The following is a 21,185-nucleotide window of genomic DNA, read 5'->3' as shown; positions in this document are numbered from 1 at the left end:
CCCATAGCCACTTGTTAGCAACCGCCTTTTTCAAGACACATTACAGCTTTAAAAAATCATGAATCTGGTAATATTGATGTATTCTCTGTTGTAGTATAAAACGTAAAAGTGTCTTGAGCTTGTATTCACCGCAGACCTTATTTCAGCCATTTAACCAAAATCCCATAAAAAAAACCCATTGACTTCAGGATGATGGAACCCAGAAGTGCTAAAATGCTAACTAGTTTCCACGTTTTGGCCTTAAAAGTAATATCATAGCCTACCTGCACCACTCTATTAGGTTTAGGGATAGGGTTATGGGTAGGGTTAGGGTGTGGCTGGATATCAAGCTCCACCCTTAATGAGCACCACTTGTTTTACTGATCTCTTGTCATAGGGCTGAAAACATTGAGGAGAATGTCATTTTTAATCTCACTGAATTTCCAGAATTGTTATGCCCTTAAAAAAAATCTCATAGAAAAATGTAGACTAAAATTTAAATGAAGTTAGACCAGTGCAGTACAATTCTCGAAACAATGACTCCAGCCAGTTGGTTGTTTTTTAGTGAAGAAAAAAAAGTGAAAAAAGAAAGAAAAAGAAAAACACGTGACCAGTGAGGTCTGATTAACAAATTAATGATTATTAAACAAACCCTTGAAATAATTGTTTTCCTTATTTATTGTGTATGCCTAATATGTTGAATCGTTTGGAAACGACTGATAAAGAGCAGTAAATGCAATAGGAATTGCGTTTCTTCCCCTACATTTGTAAAGCACTAAAATAATCCTTAACGCAACCTAAGGAATAGTTCAGATGAATCTGAACCAGAATCTCTAGATCCGTGTGTGTATGTCGTGTGACTGTAATGTCGACATCTGGAGGGGAAGGGGCCGGGTGATCCGTGCCTGAACTCGGAGATGACTATAGCCGTGTGTGTGTGTGTGTGTGTGTGTGTGTGTGTGTAATCTGCAACAGATGACTTCTTGGGGGATGAGAGAGTCTGACGGAGGCAAATGTTTCCTTGTTTGGAGCCAGATGAGTTTGCAACGGTTGTGCATGAATATCTCAATAGAGCTTCAAATCGCTATGCCATCGTGCTACACCTAAACATAATCTAATGTCTGTACTCGGGAGGCACTGCATCCGCAAAACTTTAATTCCCAGCGAGGAAGAATTTGAAGAACCAGGACTGAAACAAAGGAATGTATTGAGAGTGTTGTTGTTTGCGTGTCACTGGAATGGCATATTTGCTCTACAGCTTTCTTTTGTTGGCCAGTGGAGCGCTTTTATTCTTCGCGCCTGTTTGCGCCATTTGCCCTGAAACATGCGACTGCCAGCACGCGCAGCATATCTTGTGCGCTAATAGCGGTCTGCGCGCGGTGCCCAAAGCGCCACAGGTGGAGCGTGCAGGGTACGTGCGGGTTCTCGGTCTTGCGGGGAACTTTATTCACAACCTCAGCGCCTTCGACTTCATGCGCTATGGCAACTTAATGAGACTTAATCTCCAGTTTAACCAAATAAGGAATATACACCCTAAAGCATTCGAGAAACTTTCCAAGCTGGAGGAACTATATCTGGGCAACAACTTAATTTCGGCAATACAACCTGGGACTCTACAGTCGCTGAAAAAACTCACAATATTATATTGCAATAACAACGAAATAAAGGACATTACATCCGAATCGTTTAGTCACTTAAATAGTTTAGTCAAACTGAGACTTGATGGAAATTCTATTGAGTTTTTAAAAGAATACGTTTTCAAAGGTTTGCCAAATTTAATGTTTCTGCACTTAGAATCGAACCAGGTTCGCCATATTGATCGCAATGCGTTTTCGCAGCTCAGCAAACTGCAGTTTTTAAACCTATCAGACAATAAAAAAACAGAACTGCGAGATATTTTTATGTTTTCCCATCTTAAGTCACTTACAGCTCTTATAATAACAGGCAACCAAATAAGGCACATTGGAAATAACGTCTTTCAGAATTTGAAAAAGCTAACAAAACTTTCGCTGAGCCACAACAAGATATTAAAACTGGACAACGACGCGCTCAAAGGGCTCGCGCGTGTTAAAGAATTCGAGATTGACAAGAACGAGCTGACAGAGATTCTGGCTGGTCTGCTGGACCCGCTCGAGCGCATCGAACACCTCGACTTCAGCGACAATCACATATCTCGCGTGGACCCCCTTGCTTTCGACCACCTTTCACATCTAAAAACCATAATATTGAAAAACAACCGTCTTATGAATCTCTCCGGTGGAATTTTCGCCACAAACGGAGTTTTGTTTCACATAGAACTGAATGGGAATAACTGGACGTGCGACTGCCGGATGGAGAAGCTTAAAAGCTGGATGACGCATGCGCATTCTCAGGGAAAGCTGTTAACCGTGTTTGTGCGCTGCCATCACCCCCCAGCGCTGGCGGGAAAATACTTGGACTATGTCAGCAACTCGCAGCTGAGAAATATGAGTGGCTACTGCGAGTCAGAACCTCTGTCTCAGCCAATGGAGAGCCGTGGAGCAGTAGCAGAGACATCTATTCTCAAGAAGGAAAAAGAGAAGCGAGAAGGAGAAATACATGAACAAGTAGGGGTCCAAAGGGATGAGGGGGAGCAAGGTCTTGTGACAACATTTGAAAGAAAGAAGAAGAGGAAACTGGTCAGCTCAAGACCAAGACCCACAGCTGGGAAAAATGGCTCTTTATCTGATTTTTCCACAACAATGTCCACGTTTCTGGCAGGCCACGTCCACAACCACAGCAACTTTGCTCTGGCCCAACAGGAGCAGTTCAACCTGCCCTTACAGGACAGAGCCAAGCATCATAACTCAAGAATCACAATGATCACTGATGCATGTCAATTCAACCATCACTCCATCCTGAATGTTAGCGTGGAAGACGTCACTTCCAGTACAGCCACAGTCCATTGGAGCCTAACTCCCGATATTGGACTACTCCTTGGGAAAGAACTTCTCTTCCGGGTTTTATTTGACCGTTTCGGCCATTCTTTCCGTTTCCCACGCTATGTTTACACAGATGGATCTGACCGGGTGGTGACCCTACAAGAGCTTCGCCCAGACTCCACCTACATCACCTGTGTGGAGAGCGTAGTGGACGGGGCTGTGTGCCAGGTTGCCCCCAGAGATCACTGCACTGGATTTGTCACACTTTTGCCCTCTGTGACAAATGAGGTCAACCTACAGCTGGTCACAGTGGCAGCCCTTACAGCTAATGCTCTGCTCCTGCTTCTGGTGGGCGTATTCTGGCTGGGGCGTGTGTTGAAGAGGCGGATCAGAAGCAGGAAGTCGTCCGCTCATGGACATGTACGTCACATGTACTCAACCAGACATCCGTTTCGCTCGACTGTGGCTACTACCTGTGTCTCTTCTGAATTCAGTGGTTACCAGAGTGGCAGACAACTGGCTGAAGAAGGTGACCTCATCCAGTTCCCTGGCGAACGTTTCTTTGACAACAGCCCGGCACGAAGAGATGATGATGTCATAATGCTCAGATATTCTGACTGAAGTGTCTTGTGTGTCTGAAAATAGACAATTTTGGCAAAATCATTTAGGCCACAAAATTACAGATCTCTTTTCTTTTCTTTTTTTGGTTGATTTGTCTGAGCCTCAGCTGCTGGTTGGCAGAATTGTTTGGTTTTGGAATGAATGTATTTCTGTCCTTGTTGAAAATGTATTACTTATTTACCCTGTATAAATATACTGTATATCAATTGAAGTACAGCAAAAAAATCTTTTGTTACAGTTTTTTTTCAACTGCATTCACACAAAATCCTTACTTGTCATACGATTTCTGAAACCTGACACTCAAACACCAGAACCACGCACAAAATCTGCAAAAACATACACTAATTCTCAGCCTTCGACTCAGTTTTCAATTTCATAAAACACTTTTTGCTAACCACAACACACAATTATCTATGTAACACAAAAATCTAACAGGAAGTATCTTGATTTCCCTTTTCAAACACAACCTATCAAAATGTCACAGTAATTCATCAGTGTCTGTCACTAACTCCTCACATGTGCAAACACACATTGCTTTACTTAACACCAACCAATCATGGCTTTAGAATAGGCCTATAAATAGGCCAAATGTCAAATTGTAGGTTTTTCGGACTGTGTAATTCTCTATTCACAACCACAAATGCTTACAGTAAAAAAATAAATACCGTAAAACTTCAAATAATAGCCCGGGCTTTTGTTTAACCATATCGTCAAACTGCGCCGGCTTGTATTTGAGACAGGCGTCTATATGAGACAGGCCTTTATAATTTAGTGTTGAGATGTTGTTCATTGAGATGTTGTTCCTAGAGTCTCTAATCTCTTAAAAAAATCTCCAAATGCTCCACGTGAAACTGCGGTCATCCGACCTTTTACTATCGTGACAATTGATTTTGATTAATATGCGCGAGGAATAGAGAGCAAGACAGCGCTCGTGTTGTTTGAAGACGTGAGAGTGTGCGCGCGCGGCCGGGGCGCTCTCTCTCTCTGCTCATTTGCGCCCTGTCAAGCGCAGCAGTCATTCTATTAGGCCTACATCACTCACCGATCAAAAAAGACTTTGGCGGGACACAACTTTGCTTTGGCGGCCGCCAAAAAGCGGTGGATCTGACGGGTTTTAGAAGATTGAATACAACCCGAAACTAAAAAACAGACCCGGCCTCTATTTGAGAATGGCCTTTATTTACCCAAACCTGTCAACACACCAGGCGTGTAAAAGAGACAGGCGTCTATTTGGAACTCGGCTATTATTTGAAGTTTTACGGGAAGTTTGGTTTCGATCTTGCTTTCATGTTTACCGTGAATTTTCCATATCTCTCTGCCAATTACTTTCAATCTTGTACATAAATGTACATATGAGCTCATAAAAGAAGAGGTTTAGGTTTTGAATAACTGTGTCTATATGATATATCCAAAAATATAACATTATGGCAAAGGTGTTTGCAACATAAGACAAATGTTTGTTTTTGAGATGTGAGATTTTTATATTTTGAATGCAGTGCAAGAGATGTGAGGCATTTTGCATTTTGTGTGTGCAATTCTTGGATTTGTGAGTAAAGTTTTGGGGAAAAAAGAGGCAAAGTTTTGAAAACGTGTGTAAGTAGTTGAAAATGTTATACATTTCACCTTTATCATTGCTATTTCCCCCAATAAATATATAGGTGTTAATAGTGATTGTTAATGCTAGTTTGTGTGTAATGGTTTCAATGTTTCCCTTTATAATTAATTCTACTCTAATCGTATATACCCTTCAATGCCAAACTGGATACTGCCTAGATTTTCTGCAAAACTCCACCATAAGATGGCGCAATAAACAATAAAAAGTTTTCAAAAGACTTCAACTCCAACACTGTCTAACCACAATTTAGCAATCATTTATTTAACTAGCAATCATGCATTCAAACTCTCAGAATAATTCAGCAATAACTCAGGCAGTTGGAGAAATGTTCATTTCTGATCTGAATGTCTTGACTTGTCTTGGTTTGTAAAAAGCTTAATACACTAAAGGCAGTTGTATCACAGCATTATCAAATTATTACGATGAACCGTGAATGACAGATCAGAACATATGGATACAGATATTAAGTGCTTTAATTAAACAGGGCCTCAAATGTGTACAAAAATAGATAAATATTTAAAAAAACTGTACATGCATAAAAGTTTAAACCTGCAGTGTTTACAAACATCCCCCCTCCCCCCCAGATTCATCATTCCATATTCCACAGAATGTATAGCCATATAAATGCTGTATCTAAGCATTTTTTATAAGAGATAGCACACATTCTTGCATGTCATTTCCAGGAAATGTCTGACATTTTGATTGTCTCTGAACCAGTTAGTGTGAAATGATGTGGCTGGCGTATTGAGAATACTGTAAGACATTCCTAGTATAGTGCCATGAGTGCGATTAGTAATACACAAGTCATTTTCCATCATTCCTATACATGATTCTGAATTTGAATATAAAATGTTGCATGTTCTGTCAATCCAAAATTCACATGTGACACACTCAGTATTAGGTAATGTGATACCTGATCATTTGCCAAGGGGCCACTGACAATATTTACAGCAAAGACAAACATGTTACAAAAGCTTTAGCTGCATCATCATTCATTTATAAAACTAGAGATTCCTATTTACAATTACAGATTTACAACTGCCCTGATTCAATGCATTTCACACAGCCTTGCCATTAGTTTCAGGATTTAGCACACACAGCTGTCACTGAAGCTAGCAAAGCATTTACACTGAAAGTGGCCAAAAACAACACGCATACACACAAATATGCACACATACTCCAGGAGTAAACTAGATGAGTGTCCCTGAGAAAGATCAGCTGTAAAAAAAGCACGAGGAGCAGTGTGAGAAGACAGATAGAGGTACAAAGAGGGTGAGAGACAGGTTTGATAATAAGAAAACTAAATTTAGTGAGTGTAAATGGACAGTTTGTTTTCCAGCACTGTATTAAATCACAGTGAGGTAAAATAAAACCACTGGAAACATCCATCTTACCCTCGGCTAATTTCCTGAGATGACAAGGGCCATAAATATTTATATTTATTTGTTTATATAAACAAAATTTTGATGAATTATTCTATTCTTTAAAGAGTGATGCATACATTCCCTTTTAGTCGTGAATCCAAGTTTAAAACTCTGGATTAAACATTTTGCTGTTCAGCTTTGCTTTTGCACTGAAGGTACCTACTAGGTTATAGGTGCCCTGACCATATGGCTCTGAAGATGAATTGTATTTTGTGTTCTCATCATTCTGTGTCTATGTAGAAGCATGTTATAGTTGTGTGTTGTTAGTTATGGTGGGAGTGTGTGGTGAGGTGAGTGTGTGATAGAGTCGAACTTGAGGTTGAGATGCTGTTGTGTTGGATGGCATGTTGCTGGACGGGACTTCCTGTTGGGCTATTTATTCCACCTAAACGTGAATATGAAAGGAGTTCATTAAAATGATGGATTTTCAAAATATGTAAAATAATATACACATTATATGTAATAAAACACAATATATATACACTACCACTCAAAGGTTTGGGGCTGGTAAGATTCTAAAAATGTTTTTGAAAAGTCTTCTACAATCACCAAGGCTGCATTTTAATCAAAATACAGTAAAGCAGTAATATTGTGAAATATTATAAACATTTTAAATAACTGTTTTCCATTTTAATATAATTTAATATATTTAAATGTATTTATGTCAAGCCATTACTCCAGTCTTCAGTGTCACCTGATCCATCAGAAACATATATCTTCTATCATTGTTGAAAACTGCTTAATATTTTTGTGGAAACTGTTTATTTATTTTTTGTAACAAAATTCTTTACTGTCGCTTTGATCAATTTAAAGCTCCAGTAGGTAGCTTTTGTAAACAAATATTTGTTAAAACTCTCATTATGTCCTGAAAGTAGAATATGAGACAGATAATCTGTGAAAAAAATCAAGCTCCTCTGGCTCCTCCCTGTGGTCCTATTGCCATTTGCAGAAATACACCGCTCCCGGTCAGAAACAACCAATCAGAGCCAGGAGGAATGTCTTAGCAGTGTCAATCACGCTCGTTTACGCGCTGATCACCCCTCTCTTGCACAGCGCGAGTGCATACCTTCGTTTGTGACTCTGCTGTTCGAACTCGTTCATCCAAATGAACAAATCTTTTTTCGAGTCGTTTCGTTCATTCAACGAACGAAATGACTCGAAAAAAGATTCGTTAATTTTGAACGAGTCTTTTTCGGAGTCATTTCGTTCATTCAACGAACGAAATGACTCAAAATAAGATTCGTTCATTTTGATGAACGAGTTCGAACAGGATAACGAACGTGCATCACAGAACAGAGCAAGGCGAGCATTTGTGCTTATAAAACTTAAAGTTTTTTATTTATTTTTGAAATGACCGATCGTTTCGCTAGATAAGACCCTTATTCATCGTCTGGTATCGTTTAAAGCCCTTTGAAGCTGCACTGAAACTGTTATTTGGTCCTTGAAACGTTTGTGTCCTATTGAAGTCCATTATTTGGAGAAAAAGCCTGGAATGTTTTCATCAAAAACCTTAATTTCTTTTCGACTGAAGAAAGACATGGACATCTTGGATGACATGGGGGTGAGTAAATTATCAGCAAAAGTTTTTTTTAAAAGTGAACAAATCCTTTAACGTTATCTTAGTAGCTATTTATAACTTATAGAAAGAGTGCAACCTTATAAAGTTACATGTATTGCAAAATACATAATGATTTGAGGACCAAGTTTGTAGTCAAAGTATGGGCAGGCCATAGTCAATGTAAAGCATATTGTTGATGTTTCGTCCCTATTAGTGAATGTTCCATAACTGTTTATAATCCGCCGTCATCGGTGGTCCTGTTTACTAGCCTGCGCGTTCACGGCAGGCTCCGCTGTGGGGGAGGAGCTGTGGAGGGAGGGCTGTAGCGTAGCAGAGAGCAAGTGGGTTGGACCCTATGTTGTGCTTGTTCAAATTTTCAGGCTAAGTCAACATTTTCTCAAAACTCCCTACTGCTGCTTTAATGCATCCTTGATGAATTAACGTATTAATTACTTTTAAAAAAAGCTTACGGTAGTGAAAGAATATCGAATTAAATAAATATTTTATTAAAAATGATGTATTTTAAAAAGGATGTTTGACATTATTTTCATTGTGTCACAATTAAAATTATAATTAAAGAATTTTTTTTCCTTATTTACTTATTGTTATTCTTAATTCTATAAATGATCTCATTATTGTGATATGGTTTTTATTTATTTATTTTTACATATTTTTATTTTTATAATTTTTTATATGGCATTTTAAATGACTATAGTCAATTTACTTGTTTCTTTGCATTCAATTTACTTTTTTCTTTGCAAAAAAAAAACATAGTTGTCCTAAAATAGGATTATTTTTTTAAGCAATATACAATATATAATTTATTATTATTATTATTTTGGGGTGAAATATGAGATGCAGACATGTTCTCCACAGGTTTTAATGTGATTCAACCAAAGAGAAGAAAGGAGGAGAGAATGACAAAATGATTCATACTCACTCTGAGTTTCTCTCAGTCTCACAGAGACAGGACAGTCTTTATGTGCAAGAAGAATTTGCTTCAGTTGAGTGACTTCTGTCCTGAGTGATGTCACCTCATTCTAAGAAAAGACACAAAAAAATGAAAACAAAGCAGCAAACGTATGAATCTACATATTTGTATTTGATACTGCAAGGTAGATACATGTAAACCAATCGTGAATGTGTACCTGTAGCTGTAAGTTAGTGTGTGTAAGCTCCTCAGCCTTCCTCTCCAACGACGATACCCAGACTTTTCTCTTCTGTCTACACCGCGTAGCAGCAGCTCTGTTTCTCTCCAGAAACTTCTGTCTGCGCTCATCCGGGTCGTCTCCTCCTCCTCGTCGGCGTCTGCTCACGGTCGGCTGGGGAGGAGACTGCGGGCAGTGTGTGTGTTTTGGTGTGGAGGACATCTATAAAACACAAACATCGGATTAAATAACACAATTGTTTAATACAAACTGTAAAAGTCAGAGTTTGGCGCAAAAATCTAGACCTGTGTAGGTATTGGCTGATGTGAAAGGGGAGGGGCAGTCTGGTGGGAGGAGCCAGGATGCAAGTGCGTGGGTGGAGAGTGGTGAGCATGGCTGTGATGTGATTGATCTAGGCTTTGACATTGATGTGCAAGTCTTTGCGGTGATTGGCTGTGGCAGTGCTGCTGGTATGCATGATGATGAGATGAGGATTGTAAATGTGAAGGTGGGTGCTGTTGTGACGACATCATCTCCATCATGTGGCAAAGAGGATTCTGACTGCCATTGGAAACTGCAGGCTGGCTGTGAGCTGGTATGACCTTTGACCTCTGAAGGATTAGAGACGGGGAAAGATGGGTCAGAAAGGCTCCTGGGGTCACTGTCAACATCAATGTCATGTAACACTGTGTATAATTGCTATTTAAAAAGGAAAAAGCCTAAAGCCAGATTTGTTTTACCAACTTTTGCAGGCAACCATGTGTTTTTAATTTCTACATCTAAGGTTTCCTGTGAATAGTGATTGTTTGCGATGGTAAGATTGCTTGGCACTTTTAAGTTTTTTAGAACACAGAGAATCTACAAAGACGGCTTTGAAAAGTCAGATAATAACCAGGTCAACCTGAAGCCTTTGAAATTTAATCTCCTCCACGTTCTGAAGAGAATCGGCGCATGAGACTCTCCTGCATGTGTTAGTGAGTGTGTGTGTGTATGCGTGAATGCAGCTTTTTAACAGGCAAGACCGCAACATTGCATGTGTCTGAATTAGATAACACAATCAAGATGTCTACATTAGTTACAAAAAGCACTGCGGCATTATAAGCCCTGTCTGACTTGTAATGTTTCTATAGAGACATCATAATCCTGTAACCATGGAGTCAAATCATTAGTATGGGGCTGTACCTGAAGGGAGGAGCATGAGCCAGAGTGGGCGGGGCCTGGTATGCCAATCATACTGGAGTTCATTGACAACTGCGCCTCCATCTGTTATTTTTAAAATATATGAAATTAATGAGCTGACGTAAAAAGAAATATAGCTATTACTTTCGATCATTATTTTACTATGCAGGTGACTTTAAAATGCTCTCAGATTTACTTACATTCATGGCTAATGTCCCAGGCATGGTGTTTGCCTGTGTGCTGTGCAGACAGCTGGGTGCAGATCTGAAATAAGTGAGAGGGATTCAGATAAGTAATGGAAAAAAGACTAAAAGTACATAAACAATAATGCATTTACTCATGGGGTCAGTTTAAAGCAGTTTAGAAATTTTCAGAAAGTTAACACAGGGCTGCTATTCGTTGCGGACATGATGTCCTGCAACAAAATGTGAAAAAAAGTATATAATAATTTAAAGGTTAAACATTAATTCGCAGTATTTTTTCACATCTTTACAAAAGACAAGCTGGCAAATTCTAAAGATGCAATGCTACATTAAAAAAAAGAATTCTGAGTCCCATCAAATGAAATGTATGATGCTGTGTTGCATTAAATGACTTACTTTTTGACTTACTTTCTACCATGAATATATTCTGTACCCCGAAAGTATGTGTAAAATTTTGACCTTTAATGGGGGCTGGATCTACAGTGATGTGAATAAGTTAGGACACCCATGCTAAAGTTGCCTAAAAAGAGGAATAAAAAAATCATCTTTTGGAAATTGATCTTAATGCCTTAATTTAAAAAATGAGAAAAAAATCCAACCTTTAAGTACACCAATTTTCTTTGTGAATGAATAATGTATCATAAATAAATAAATGTTCTTCCTTAAAATACAGGGTGCATAAGTCAGGACACCCCTATGTTAAATTCCCATAGAGACAGGCAGATTTTTATTTTTAAAGGCCAGTTATTTCATGGATCCAGGATAATAGCCTTTGGAATTAAAATAGATCAACATCATCACACTGTCACGACACGCACACACGGGGAATAGAGATCCAAAAAAGCAGTTTATTTAAAAGGGTAATCCGTACTCACAACCAGTCCAAGCAAAGGTCAAATTCCAAAAAGGCAATCAAAAAACATAAAAGACAAACACTAGAAATAGGCTCGAAAAGACCACGGAAGTGTGGGGACAATATACAAGGACTCCGTGACAAACACTGAAACAGACAGGGTATATATACACAAGTGCAAACAAGGTGACGAGAAACAGCTGTAATGCAATGAACAATCAGTGACAGACAGGATCATGGGAAGTGTAGTGAGAATGCATAGACACCGTGAAAACTGAGGACCTCTAGTGTTTAATCCAGGGAATAACCAGACACTGTGACATAATCCCCTCCCTACGGAGCGGCTACCAGACGCTCCATCCGACAGGAGAGACAGGCCAGGGGGGGAAACAGGACAGACAGACCAGGGCAAAACACACAACACGAGAGTTCAGGAGGGAGGTGGAATGGTGGAGGATCCGGGGGAGGGATGGGGGGCCAGGTCCATGAAAGGGAACAGAAACAGGGGGTAATGGTTTAGCCGGGGGCAAGGGCGAAGCAGACAGTCCATCGGGCGGCCAGGGCGAAGCAGACAGTCCATCGGGCGGCCAGGGCGAAGCAGACGACCCATCGGGCGGCCAGGGCGAAGCAGACGACCCATCGGGCGGCCAGGGCGAAGCAGACGACCCATCGGGCGGCCAGGGCGAAGCAGACGACCCATCGGGCGGCCAGGGCGAAGCAGACGACCCATCGGGCGGCCAGGGCGAAGCAGACGACCCATCGGGCGGCCAGGGCGAAGCAGACGACCCATCGGGCGGCCAGGGCGAAGCAGACGACCCATCGGGCGGCCAGGGCGAAGCAGACGACCCATCGGGCGGCCAGGGCGAATCAGACGACCCATCGGGCGGCCAGGGCGAAGCAGACGACCCATCGGGCGGCCAGGGCGAAGCAGACGACCCATCGGGCGGCCAGGGCGAAGCAGACGACCCATCGGGCGGCCAGGGCGAAGCAGACGACCCATCGGGCGGCCAGGGCGAAGCAGACGACCCATCGGGCGGCCAGGGCGAAGCAGACGACCCATCGGGCGGCCAGGGCGAAGCAGACGACCCATCGGGCGGCCAGGGCGAAGCAGACGACCCATCGGGCGGCCAGGGCGAAGCAGACGACCCATCGGGCGGCCAGGGCGAAGCAGACGACCCATCGGGCGGCCAGGGCGAAGCAGACGACCCATCGGGCGGCCAGGGCGAAGCAGACGACCCATCGGGCGGCCAGGGCGAAGCAGACGACCCATCGGGCGGCCAGGGCGAAGCAGACGACCCCTCGGGCGGCCAGGGCGGTGAAGACCCCTCGGGCGGCCAGGGCGGTGAAGACCCCTCGGGCGGCCAGGGCGGTGAAGACCCCTCGGGCGGACAGGGCGGTGACGACCCCTCGGGCGGACAGGGCGGTGACGACCCCTCGGGCGGACAGGGCGGTGACGACCCCTCGGGCGGACAGGGCGGTGACGACCCCTCGGGCGGACAGGGCGGTGACGACCCCTCGGGCGGACAGGGCGGTGACGACCCCTCGGGCGGACAGGGCGGTGACGACCCCTCGGGCGGACAGGGCGGTGACGACCCCTCGGGCGGACAGGGCGGTGACGACCCCTCGGGCGGACAGGGCGGTGACGACCCCTCGGGCGGACAGGGCGGTGACGACCAGGGCAAGGGCGACCATGGCACAGGAACAGCAACAGACACCGGCTCATGAACAGACCCCGGCTCACGCACTGGAACAGGCACTGGCTTTGGAACAGACATTGGCTCCGGCTCTGGAACAGGCACTGGCTCAGGAACAGACACCGGCTCAGGAACAGACACCGGCTCAGGAACAGACACCGGCTCAGGAACAGACACCAAAACTGTAACAGCCACAAGAACAGACACAAACACAGAAACAAACACTGGCACTGGCACTGGAACAGACATTGGCTCCAGCTCTGGAACGGGCACTGGCTCTGCCTCCGGCTCTGGAACGGGCACTGGCTCTGCCTCCGGCTCCGGCTCTGGAACGGGCACTGGCTTTGGAACAGACATTGGCTCCAGCTCTGGAACAGGCACTGGCTCTGCCTCCGGCTCTGGAACAGGCACTGGCTCTGCCTCCGGCTCTGGAACAGCAGACACTGGCTCCGACTCTGGAACAGCAGACACCGGCTCCGGCTCAGGGACAGCAGACATGGGCATGTCCAGGATCCGAACCAGGCGCTCCAGATAGCCCAGGTCCAAAAAGGCGGACGGAACGTGAACGGTCTCTCGCTGGGCAGACGTGAACAGTCTCTCGCTGGGCAGACGTGACGTGAACAGTCTCTGACTGGGCAGACGGGACGTGAACAGTCTCTGACTGGGCAGACGGGACGTGAACAGTCTCTGACTGGGCAGACGGGACGTGAACAGTCTCTGACTGGGCAGACGGAACGTGAACAGTCTCTGACTGGGCAGACGGAACGTGAACAGTCTCTGACTGGGCAGACGGAACGTGAACAGTCTCTGACTGGGCAGACGGAACGTGAACAGTCTCTGACTGGGCAGACGGAACGTGAACAGTCTCTGACTGGGCAGACGGAACGTGAACAGTCTCTGACTGGGCAGACGGAACGTGAACAGTCTCTGACTGGGCAGACGGAACGTGAACAGTCTCTGACTGGGCAGACGGAACGTGAACAGTCTCTGACTGGGCAGACGGGACGTGAACATTCTCTGACTGGGCAGACGGGACGTGAACAGTCTCTGACTGGGCAGACGGAACGTGAACAGTCTCTGACTGGGCAGACGGAACGTGAACAGTCTCTGACTGAGCAGACGGGGCGTGAACAGTCTCTGACTGGGCGGACGGAACGCGTCTCGTCCTCCTCCGTCCATGAGAGCGAGAGGGTGCTGGGTTGGCCGGCGCCAGCGGTGAGAGCTCTGGGCTGGACGGAACCAGTGGTGGATGGAAGTCTAGGCTGGATTGCACCACCTCAGGTTCCATGAAGGATCGAGGAGGAGAGTGATACCTGGACTCCCCTCTAATACCTCCTCTCCTATGACCTCCGCGGTTCCCGGAATATTTTGCCAGCCGGGTTCCCTCGAATGACTCTCTGCGATGATCTGAAGGGGGTGTGGAAGCTTCCTTCAAATCAGCTTCCTCAGTCAATCGGGCCCACAGTGCAAAACACTCAAAGATGTTCATGAGAGGAGGAATCTCTTTAGGTTGAGAATTCCCCCTCTGCTGTTTCTTCCCCCTATCAGTGGCTGGAGACTTAGGAGACCCCATACCGCTGGATCTCTGCATGACGGAGTCCTTCTGTCACGACACGCACACACGGGGAATAGAGATCCAAAAAAGCAGTTTATTTAAAAGGGTAATCCATACTCACAACCAGTCCAAGCAAAGGTCAAATTCCAAAAAGGCAATCAAAAAACATAAAAGACAAACACTAGAAATAGGCTCGAAAAGACCACGGAAGTGTGGGGACAATATACAAGGACTCCGTGACAAACACTGAAACAGACAGGGTATATATACACAAGTGCAAACAAGGTGACGAGAAACAGCTGTAATGCAATGAACAATCAGTGACAGACAGGATCATGGGAAGTGTAGTGAGAATGCATAGACACCGTGAAAACTGAGGACCTCTAGTGTTTAACCCAGGGAATAACCAGACACTGTGACACACACACCCTTCACCATACCTAGAGATTGGCATGGTTTTATTTCAGTTAGCCTAATAGCTGGTTTGATTTGCATTGAAAGATGATCTTATGGAAAGTACCCCATGCCGATGTCTAGGTATGGTGAAGGGTGTGTGATGATGTGGGTCTATTTTAATTCCAAAGGCCAAGGGAACTTTATCAGGATGCATAGTATCCTGGATCCATGAAATAATTGGCCTTTAAAAATAAAAATCTGCCTGACTCTATGGGAATTTAACATAGGGGTGTCCTGACTTATGCACCCTGTATTTTAAGGAAGAACATTTATTTATTTATGATACATTATTCATACACAAAGGAAATTGGTGTACTTAAAGGTTGGATTTTTCCTCATTTTTCCAATTAAGGCATTAAGATCAATTTCCATAAGATGATTTTTTATTCCTCTTTTTAGGCAACTTTAGCATGGGTGTCCTAACTTATTCACATCACTGTAGGCATAGGGTAGGCATCTTGCCACCTACCATGAATATATTCAGTACCCCCAAAGTATGTGTAAAAGCACTTTTTCAGTGAAAATTTTTACCTTTAATGGGGGCTGGATCTAGGCATGGGCTAGGCATCTTGCCACCCAATCAGAAGTTAGGCAATATAGTGTTGATCTTTTTTTATGATTTTTGCATTGATTACAAGCAATCTGAGGCAAGCTGCATGCTGAGAAGTTTGAGGATGGGCTGAAGACTGCCCCAACAAATAAAATAACCAGGAAATAGCTGTATTTTTCCTTTTTTAGATGAAAGCAAAGCTGCATTATACACAAGGCGGCTTCAGTCTGTTCACTCACCAGTGATAACGGGCAGAAATATTTGCCTGTTATCAAGGTGCGAATTATGGGTTTAAAATGTATCTTAATATGCATCTTCATATTTACTTGTAATTCAAACTGTCTGCTTAACCAGAATGTCAACAACAACTCTGAAGTAAGAGTGTGTGGTTTATCTATGTCATGTTTGTGTCCTGTTTTCATTCTGTTACCTGCCTGTCTGAGTACTCGTTAATCTCCTCATTGATTAGTCATTCTGTTCAGCTGGTCATTATTAGTTCCCTTTGTTTGCCTCTTGTATTTATATCCTAAGGAGCTGTTTACACAACACTGTTTTGACAATGGTGTCGACTGTATGCGGAAAACTCAAATTAAAAACTTCTCAGTTTTAAGCATATTGTTGTCGTGTAAACGTACCATAAGTTTCTATCTGCTTCCTTTGTCCGTTCTTGTCAATTTTAAGTGGTTGTGCTTGTCTTATTCTCCTGAGTTCTCCTGTAATTTTTGAGTGTTATATTAAAGACTGTTGTTGTATTATTTCTATCGTCATCCGCTTTATTCACCACAGCCACATGTGACGAAGAATGGACCGATTAAAAGTCTTAATGGCAGTCCAACTGCTGTGCCTGGACCAGGAGCAGCAGACCCTCGAGGCTCACACCTGGAAATTTCAACTACTGGCATGCCTCACAACCTTCCCAGACCAATTGCTGAGCACTTTCTACCTGACCAGCCTGAACACGGAAACGAAGGCATGCCTGGCCGGTGTAGGTGCTTGGAGGAATTTCGCTGATTTTGTGGAGTGGGTACTGTAAAACAGTAGAGTGGCCCAAAACACTGCCCAGCAGAGGATCTCAACCCTACTCCCACAGATCCAGAACCCAGCCCGCAATGATACCACCACATGGATACGACACTCAAGCCTCCCGCAGACGGAGAGACTGAGCCCACCATGATGCATGAGCCAGCGCTAAGAAAAGGGTAAGAGCCAACATTGCGTGAGCCTCCAGAGGCGTCTGAACAGGAGTGTGAGCCGGCCACACTGTGTGACGTCTTGGGAGAATTGCTGGAGTTCGAGGGAATGGAGGAAGACCCCATTGAGGGTGAGATGCTGCTGACTTCTGCAGTTAATTTTTATGATGAACTAGAAATGAAATTTTACCTTGATCTACCAACCCCGGTAATCATATTTATTAAGAAATATCCTATGTTGAAGCTGGTTCCACCCAGAGTCTCCTGTCCTGCACTCCCGCTGGTTCTGCCCAGCACAACTTCTCCTGCATCTCCAGAGTTCTCACTCAGCCTCCTTCTCCCACCTCCTCCTCCTCAAGCTTCAGCCAGTTCCTCTGCCCAGTCTCTTTTGTCTCCCGTCAGTCCCTCGGCTCCTCCTCCTCTGCTTCCCCGCTGTGGCGTGGATCCACCTCAGGCCTTCCGGCCTCCTGCTCCTCCTAGAAGAAGGTGTCCACTGGCTCCGCCTCTAGACACTGATCCCATCACTCCACCTCGGCCCGTTGTCCAGACTCTTCCGTCTTGGCTCCTCTCTCGCTCAGCTCCACCTGGGACCATCTGCCTTACGGCTCCAACCGGCTCCCTAGATCCTCCAGCTCCACCTCAGTCAGACGTCCAGACTCCTCCACCCTGGCTCCTCCCTCCCTCAGCTCCACCTTGGAGCATCGGCCCTACAGCTACAGCGGGCTCCCTCGATCCTCCGGCTCCAACTCGGTCAAACATCACTTTGCCTGCACCACGGACTTGCAAGCTGTCCTCTGCGCTCCGCCTCTCCAACCCTGCGCTCCGTCTGGCTCTGCCCTCCCTCCGGCTCCACCTCATGTCCTTAGTTACTCCTCACCCCTCCGGTACCAAGTTTCCTCCTCGGACGGTCGTCGCTGTGGCTCCGTTGCGGCCGCCAGGTCCAGGGTGTCACAGGGTCCCAATCGCATCCAGGGCTCCACCTCCATCGGCTCCATCTCCATCGCTTGTCCCTATGATGTCGGTGAGGGCTGCTCGACCATGTTTCCTCCCTCCGTCGACGCTGCGGTAGGCCTCCTTCCTGGCTGGACTATGGGTTCTTACATTGCCACTCATGCTCCTGGTTCCCCTCTGACTACTTCCTCCCTCCACTTCCCCATGGACTGTGTTGTTTGCCCCTGGGTGTGTTTGTTCCCGTCCTCTACCATGTCCTCCTCCAGAACCCTGCCCTCCCTCCTTAGTTGGACCTTGTACGGCACGAGTACGCGCCTTTCCAGAAGGGGGGTGTAATGTCACTTTTGTGTCCTGTTTTCAATCTGCCTGTCTGAGTTCTCGTTAATCTCCTTGGTTATTTATTGATTAGTCATTATGTTTCCTTTGTCTGTTCTCGTCAATTTTAAGTGGTTGTGTTTTCTTCATTCTCCTGAGTTCTCCTGTAATTCATGAGTGTTATATTAAAGGTTGTTGTAGTATTTCTATCGTCATGCGTTTTATTCACCACAGTCACACTAGACAATCTATCAATAGATATTTATCTATTAACTATTGGTTTACTATAGCAACCGTAGGCTACTGTCACATTTATTTTCAGAATTGTCATTGGATGGTTTAAAAGTAAAAACTGTTTTATTTACAGTGAAAATAACATATCTACATGCAGAGCTGCAGACAAAGCACCAATGTTTTAAAATATCTATATCTAAATTCAAATAAATAAAAAACAATTGCCCATCCAGGGTATCTGCCAGCTCACCGTTCAAGAACCAGTCCTGCCTTTAATGGGAAAAGAAGAGTATTGGGGTATTCTGGTAAATGCATGCTATACTCACTGTTTATTTGAAGTGGAGTATGTGGCAGTGCATTGAGACTGAGTCTGTGAGCTGTGTGAGTGGAGCTGGTTCTGGTTCAGATGGGCCAGAGCACACTGCTGCTGTTGCTGAGGTCGAAACTGATGATGTTGACCCTGTTGAGGTTGTGTCTCAGTGTGAAGCTGGTTCTGACCTGACACCTGAGCAGAAAAGTTCTATAAGCAAGTAGAATTTAGAAAACATTTATATGCTAATTATTCTATATACTTTTTAAAATATATTCATAAATGCTAATTGATATAATTTCTCCTTCCTCTGCCCCTCTATTGACCTTTCCCTCTGTGTGTATGAGAACTCTTTGATATTTAATACTCTTAATATGATCATCTGATAATCTGATCTGATTGCTTAGTTTTGTTTTTCACGCTACCGTCCACATGTGCACATACACACAAGCAAGTGTGGAATTTACATTTTTGATAAATGCTTGCTTACTTTTTGGTTTACTATTTAATACTACTTCATACAGCATGGACTTTTATGCAAATATTTATTTACTCGCACATTTGTGTAAGCTTTTGAAACATGTATTTCCTCTCACCGGTTTTGTCTCCTCCTCCACCTGTGACTGGTTAAGCTCCAGGTCAGTAAAGAGGCCCACTTCCTCACAGTCCCGTAAGAAACGGGTCGGAGTTGGAGTCTGATCTATAGATGAACAAAGAATGCATGTTTATCATGTATTCTTATAAAATGCTACAGGCAATATATAAAGGAAGTAACAACCCAATTGAACAATGAGATTTTTATTAATTAATTAAGGCAAGGCAAGTTAATTTAAGTCAACAGCACATTTCATACACAATGGTAATTTGAAATGCTTTACATAAATATTGCACATAATAATAATAAAAAAAATTATACAATAATCATAACAGATAGATGCACAAACAATAAAAATAACTATCAAAATAAAAATGGATTCAAACTTGTTTTAAAATGAAATAAGAAGTAATAAGAAAAGAGAAGAATACATGATAAATAAGATGCTACACTGCAATCAGTAGGGCGTAGCATAAATTAAACATTGTATTAATTATTTTAGATATTTTATCATATACTATATATTATTATAAATAATATATCAATTAATATCTATGTATATTTGGAAACTGTTTTAATCAAAAATTAAAGTGCTGGGAAAATCTCATTTAAAGTTAATGTGTAGAAAGGTATATAGGATAAACAGATAAGATAGATGTAGAATAAATAATAAAGAATAAAGAATAATGTAGACAGTATAAAACTTATCCACTTAAAACTATGTGTGTGTGTGTGTGTGTGTGTGTGTGTGTGTGTGTGTGTGTGTGTGTGTGTGTGTGTGTGTGTGTGTGTGTGTGTGTGTGTGTGTGTGTGTGTGTGTGTGTGTGTGTGTGTGCGCGTGTGCGTGCGTGCGTGTGCGTGTGTGTGCGTGTGTGTGCGTGTGTGTGTGTGTGTGTGTGTGTGTGTGTGTGTGCTAAACACATGTAAACTGAGGAGGCATTGAAGATTTCTCAAGGTAATAGAATGAAAACTTTAGATCAGTAGATCAATATCAAGTAACTTTCAGGCTTTCTAAACAAATGTATAGAAACTAGCCCTCTACTCAATGTCAAGAGCAGGACTTGTCTAAAGTAATCTTCTGGCATGCTGGGAAAATGTTAAAAATTAACCCTATGTCATAAACATGAGCCTGATTTTGCTCGTGTTGTTTTGGTAATTTAGAGGTAGTCTAAACGAAACTGCTTTTTCTAGACTACTATGAAAGGGGTCAGAAGTTAAAGTTCTTCTTTTGTTTTTTATGTAAATGTTTCTGTCGCTGCAATGATGGCTCACAGACCCTGGAGGTCAAGGGTCGGGCTGATGTTTATATATCAGACATTGGGTTTCCAGGGTAACAGACACTGTCTAAATCCTAAATTAAAGGAGATGGAGAGCATGGCCTATCATGACACTCGCACACACATTCACTTTTCACAGGCTATTATATTACTGACCTCAATCTGTAGATTGATACTGGCTGCATAGAAAATATTAATACTTGTTGATGATAAAACTTGTGTTTTTGTGTGAATAATTGCGTACCCACCCTTACCTGAAAGCATATTGTCACACTTAATAGAAGGGAATTTAAGGGTCATCTCATGTTTGTGTCTGTGAATTATTAGGTGATCTTCTCTTTGAAAGCGCTATGAGAACAAGAAACATGGTAGGCCGTGACAATACTGAAAAAGCACAGCCGCTGTTGTACATGAAAGATATTACATAAAAGATACACATGTGTTTTCTGATATGAATTGTAATTCTTCAATTTACTGCACTCCAAGTGATGGCTAAAATTTATGACAGCACACATAAACACATTGTTGTTGTGGCTCTTGTCTAGATGTCATATCGTCTAGACGACATGACAACCACC

At 43.5% G+C, this 21,185-nt stretch overlaps 2 protein-coding genes across 6 annotated transcripts in view; one reads left to right on the top strand and one right to left on the bottom strand.

The window, feature by feature from the left end:
• The first annotated feature begins 938 nt into the window (after positions 1-938).
• tril (TLR4 interactor with leucine-rich repeats) lies at positions 939-5,344 on the top strand. The gene has a single exon (XM_077195490.1). The coding sequence runs from the start codon at positions 1,218-1,220 to the stop codon at positions 3,498-3,500; it is 2,283 nt and encodes a 760-aa protein (XP_077051605.1). The 5' UTR covers positions 939-1,217; the 3' UTR covers positions 3,501-5,344.
• Positions 5,345-5,570: 226 nt separating this feature from the next.
• Positions 5,571-21,185, bottom strand: part of creb5a (cAMP responsive element binding protein 5a) — a 17,096-nt gene continuing 1,481 nt past the window's right edge. For 2 of the 5 annotated variants that reach the window (XM_077195492.1, XM_077195491.1), the window contains 9 exons: positions 20,862-20,955; positions 19,332-19,435; positions 18,752-18,945; positions 10,625-10,688; positions 10,428-10,508; positions 9,551-9,856; positions 9,246-9,467; positions 9,038-9,137; positions 5,571-6,924 (listed from right to left, as the gene is read on the bottom strand). In XM_077195492.1, the coding sequence (XP_077051607.1) occupies positions 6,803-6,924; positions 9,038-9,137; positions 9,246-9,467; positions 9,551-9,856; positions 10,428-10,508; positions 10,625-10,688; positions 18,752-18,945; positions 19,332-19,435; positions 20,862-20,955 (1,287 nt within the window). In that variant the 3' untranslated portion in view covers positions 5,571-6,802. The remainder of the gene's footprint in view (positions 6,925-9,037; positions 9,138-9,245; positions 9,468-9,550; positions 9,857-10,427; positions 10,509-10,624; positions 10,689-18,751; positions 18,946-19,331; positions 19,436-20,861; positions 20,956-21,185) is intronic. The other 3 variants (XM_077195494.1, XM_077195495.1, XM_077195496.1) reach the window with 3 other exon arrangements.

This window comes from Siphateles boraxobius, unplaced genomic scaffold (genome assembly GCF_051911475.1).
Source record: "Siphateles boraxobius isolate OS27281-9 unplaced genomic scaffold, OSU_SipBor_1 33, whole genome shotgun sequence".
Classification (NCBI taxonomy): domain Eukaryota; kingdom Metazoa; phylum Chordata; class Actinopteri; order Cypriniformes; family Leuciscidae; genus Siphateles; species Siphateles boraxobius.
This window is presented reverse-complemented; position numbering and strand designations above follow the sequence as displayed.

Coding starts and splice junctions, on each gene's coding strand:
- tril (XM_077195490.1), top strand. CDS start 1,218: ATGGCATATTTGCTCTACAGCTTTCTTTTGTTGGCCAGTGGAGCGCTT.